The sequence below is a fragment of the Cyprinodon variegatus genome, unplaced genomic scaffold (genome assembly GCF_000732505.1).
Source record: "Cyprinodon variegatus isolate N-32 unplaced genomic scaffold, C_variegatus-1.0 Scaffold461, whole genome shotgun sequence".
NCBI classification, from domain to species: Eukaryota; Metazoa; Chordata; class Actinopteri; order Cyprinodontiformes; family Cyprinodontidae; genus Cyprinodon; species Cyprinodon variegatus.
In genome coordinates this window covers 160449-165347 of record NW_015150914.1, presented here as the reverse complement: position 1 = coordinate 165347, position 4899 = coordinate 160449, and the positions used below count along the sequence as shown (strand labels likewise).

Here is a 4899-nt window from a genome sequence, read left to right as displayed (position 1 = left end):
AGCCAGCATTAGAGACTTTATTTATTGCTAAGACTCTTACTTGAACTTCAAGATGTACTGTTTTGTTGCTAAGTAAGTATAGGGCCATGTTGTAGGATATATTCTGATTCTGATATGATAGACAATAAAACTGCTACTACAGTAGCAATTAAAATTTCCCCACTTTCCTTGATGTGCCCTTGTCTGGTCCTTGGCTGGTTCCCTATAATTCCTTTTTAAACATCATCTTTGTACTAAAATATTCTTCCTGTCATGATTTGTGAACAATAAGATCTAAAGAGAAGCATCATCTCCTGTCAGACCCTGTAATTCAGTGAAAGGGTGGATTCAGAGTAAAAACATATGCAAGAGGGGGATCACTCCGATCAGTGTATTCTCATTATGAGTTCGTATGAAATCGTACGAAAAGTTATGCACTGTAATTTCGTACGTTTTGGACGTTTTTTTCGTTGTATGCGCATGTGAATATAAATTACAATTAGCCCTAACCCTAAGATATAAAACAGCAAGCAACGTAGTTAGAGACATGAATAAGTGATTACTTCACTGTTTTTCCCAGTTTTACGTCCGTCCGAGGATCTGCTTTTTTTTCCTGTCTGCCAGCGCATGCGCACTGATCTGTTTTTTTGAGGAAAAATGTCCAAAACGTACGAAATAGTGTGCATAACTTTTCGTACGATCTCATACGAACTGATAATGAGAATATGTTGCTCCGGTGGCCGGAAGTTGGAGGGGAATACGCTGGGAGTTGCAGGGAAGTGTGCTGCCATTCAGCTGGTGTTTGACTGGGAGGGGCAGTTTTGAATGGCTGCTGCTGTATCTTTATGTTTGAAGTCTGAAATGTGGAAAAAGGTTGAAAAGTTGAAGGGGGCCAACTACTTTCACACAGCACTGTATGTATTGCCTGTAAATGGTCAAATGGTAAATGACTGTACCGTACTTAAAGCTTTATTAACTATGAGGACCCCAAAGCCCTTTACACTACATTCAGTCATTCACCAAGTCACTGCATATTTTACACTGATGGAGGTAACCTACATGGACGCCACTGCTGCCCAGAGGCAGAAGGGAGGCTGCCATGCAGTCAGCGCCGTCTGACCACCAACAGCAGGCCAGGATGGTGAAGTGTTTTGCCCAAGGACATAATGAGTGAGACGGACAGAGCGAGGCTTCAAACCAGCAGCCTGTTAAAGGATGAGACCCTAACCACCTGAACTACAGTTACCCAGATGGTAAAGACAGTCTCTGTCTCTGATTTCAGTATTGTGGTAGGCCTATTTCATTTTCTAATTTTTAAATAAAAATAAAAAATCAATCTTTAACACTCTGCTTATAAAACATCCATCATGGATGCCACCTTCCACCCTCTGCAGCAGACTGGAGAGGAGCTGAGCAGCTCCTTTAGTCAAAGACTTTTACAGCCTGTTTGGAAATAGGAGCGCTACTGCAGGTCATTCATCCTGCTGCAACCAGACTCTACAATACAACACTACAACAGCAATAATGGCTGCAATGGAGAATAATTACTATTTAATACCCTGTGCAATAACTATATATAAATATATACATCCATCTATAGAAATACCCATGTAAACACCCTGTGCAATAACCCTGTATAATGATCCTACTATGAAAATAAAAAGTTGTCGTATATGGACCCACTTTATATAATGTATATATCCTATGAAATATTTTTAATGCAAAATTACCCCTGACTATATATATATATATATATATATATATATATATATATATATATATATATATATATATATATATACACATATATATACATGTTATATCTAATATATCTGACAAATTTGTTTTTACAAACGCTTTTTTTTTCCAATAAGCATTCTAAATCACATTTAATGAATTTTAATGCCATATAAGGCCTTAAATAAAAAAATACAAATGAAATGACTTTTAATGACCTGCAGAAACCCTGTATTTGAGCTGATGTAACAAGTACATTTCTCTGCTGTGGGACCAATTAGGTCAATTAATCAATCAAAAAGAAGGGGGGAAAAAAAGAAAAACTTTAAAACTTAAGATGTTTCAAATTCTGTCTGTTTAGTAACCTTTAACCTACTGAAGGGGAATTTTGGATGCAACATTTTCTGCAGTTGAACAATCATATAATGAGGGTCTGACTTCAAGAGATCTCGGATTGTGAACAGTTTGTGACTTTGGAACAAACATATTAAGTCGAAAAATGTTTCTCTAAGATTACAACACTTTAAGAGGTTTTAGATTTTATTATACTTACAGGTAATACACATGGTGGACATAAAGGCTAGATAGAAATGACATTTTTACACTAATGTTTGTTTAAGAGCAACAACCTTAATCATTTGGGTTTCTGCTCAGAAAGGAAACAGGCATACTTTTTCATGCTTTAGGATTTATTTTTTTTTAAATACATAAAACATATCTTTCCTACTTTAATGTTAATGTTTATCCTCAGTATTAACATTTTCTGATGTGCCATAGATGCCACATAAACTGCATTATCATAGATTTAGATTTCTGAAGAAAAAAAAGAGCTGGGATTAACCAATTGTTCAAAGCGTCCCTCAGAAGATGAAATTAAAAAGTAATTACTGGAAGCCTTAATCTATAGACAACCCACATCTTCCAAAACAGTCAGTCAGTAGGACGGTGAATATATTCAGCATAACTGCTGAAGGGTCCAATATTAGATTGGACATTACCTTAATGTTGATTTGCATTTGCTAATTACAAAAAGAGGAGAAGAAAAGAGAAGAAGAAGAAGAATTAGAGGAGTTGGGCAAGAGGCAGGAGGAGTGATGTGAAATAGGTGAAGACATGAGAGATGATGGATTTCCTGTCGGAATAAGTGATAAGGATGGATGCTGTTTGATCAATGGGTCGTCTGTCTGCCTCTCATCCTTATAGCTCTCCACTGGGTGGATTTTTTCCTCACGCAAACTAAACACAAATGTAATTTTCTCTATTTCATTTTCAGCGGCAGCAGGAGTTAATAATGAATGAAGGGATTCTCGCCTTATGCCTTTAATACAAATTCACAAGTGAAATAAAATGAATTCAAGGATTTCCTTAAATTTTTGACTGTTTTTTTTTTTTTACATGCATTTCAAATTCAGGTAATTAAATTAATTTAAAAAAATGTTTATTTATGGATTGCATTGAAAGGACCGATCTTCTGTGATCTTTTTCCTCCTTCGCTTGTCTTCTGTCCATCATCCAAACGATCCCCCTCCTCTATGACTTCTTTTCTTTGTTAACTGCCCCATCTGTCTCCCTCTCCCTCTCTAATTGTTCCTGTCCTGCCAAATGAGACATTCACCCTTATCCCCTTCTCATCCATATGGCTAACCTCCTCACTTCCTCTTGCACCTATCATCATCATCATGCCTATAAATTAAAGCGCACACTTTCCCTCCGCCATCTTTGTACTTGAACTTTTCTCCCCAGGCAATTTGCATACTGAAAAACAGCAGGCAAACTATATGCATGAATATCTATACTAAGGCACAGTTAGGCTGTGATGTATTAAGCATGCATATTTAAATGTTGAGAACTAGAATATGCATGAGGATGAACTCTTTATGGACCAGAAAAATTGAAAAGGCATTGATGCTTGTAGGTTTTGGGAGTGCAGGAACTTCATTTGGCTCTGGGCGAATTGTGCTGCTTTCTTTCTCCAGATTTCTCCTCTTTTTGTAATTATCATGCAAATCTGAAGTTACATGATTGCTTCTGTGTGAATTCAATATTTGCATCGATGAAGGGAAAAGAAACTCCCGTTCTTACCTTGAGCTTCATCATTGAGTCCTGGCAGAGCTTGTCTCCACGGGCGGCAGTGACCTCGTCCAGGCCGATGAGTTTGGCCTTGTAGCGGACGCCATCGCCCTTAAAACGCCTGATGAGAGCTGCCTCGCTGCGATCCTGCCCTGCAGACACACAAACACACAGACGCTGCAGTCAACAGTGCAGCTTCCAGTCAAGGACCTCAATCTACCTCTGACCGGCGCTATTGCCTCAGGAACATCAATCAAATGGACTACACAAGGCTTAACCCCTTGAGCCCGACGGGCCCGGTACCAGGCCCAGCTGATGTTTATCTATTTATAGAAATGGCCAAACACGTGGTCACATGGTGTTTCATCCACACGCCTTTTAAATGGGGTTTTAAAATTTCTGAAACATGAAACTAAACTATTTTTTTTTTATACTTTTTGTTTTATAGCTGTGTAAACAAATAAAATGAGATTTAAAATTCCACCTGACATGTGTGACTGCGGGAGCAATGCAACAACAGGTATTCATTTTTTAGCCCCGCCCCCTAATGGCCGCATCATTGGAAACTAGAGGCTCAGACCTTTCCAAGGAGGGGTCGGAGGTCATTGTGTGACCATTTCAGGTGATGTAACCGCCATGCGTTACATAAGCTGCTCTGTTATTCTTATTTTCTATTCAGTTTGGTGATATTATTGGTAAATTTAAATGAACCAACGGCTAAATCTTAGGAACAAAGGCTTTGTCTCATGCAGAAGGTCTCCATTAATGGAAATCAGCATATTTGGCCACTTTTGGCACTGTGCCAGAATCAGATTTCCTCCTAGCTCACTGCCCACTAAAACCTTTGTAGAACAAACATGCTTCAACTTATTCAGTCCAAATTTGCTTGACTTATAGTCAAGATGTGGATCTATAAAGTCTGAGAAATCATCCAGAGTTTCAAATGGGCTTTCATGGTGTTTTATGGTAACCTGACTCCGCCAGATGGATTTGCTCCGCATATCCATCTGGAAACCTTCCGTTGAAGTAATTTTGGGAAGAGGCGAAAATACTGGTTAGCTGATTGGCCTATGTTGGTGATAGACGGGCCAAATAAACCAATCAGATCAACGA

The 4899-nt window shown here is 38.5% G+C and overlaps 1 protein-coding gene across 1 annotated transcript in view; it reads right to left on the bottom strand.

Annotated features, from left to right (window-relative positions):
- The window catches only part of LOC107094062 (disabled homolog 1-like), a 203853-nt gene that overhangs the window by 76175 nt on the left and 122779 nt on the right, over window positions 1-4899 (bottom strand). The window contains exon 3 of the mRNA XM_015389468.1: window positions 3799-3938. Coding sequence (XP_015244954.1) covers window positions 3799-3938 — 140 coding nt within the window. The remainder of the gene's footprint in view (window positions 1-3798; window positions 3939-4899) is intronic.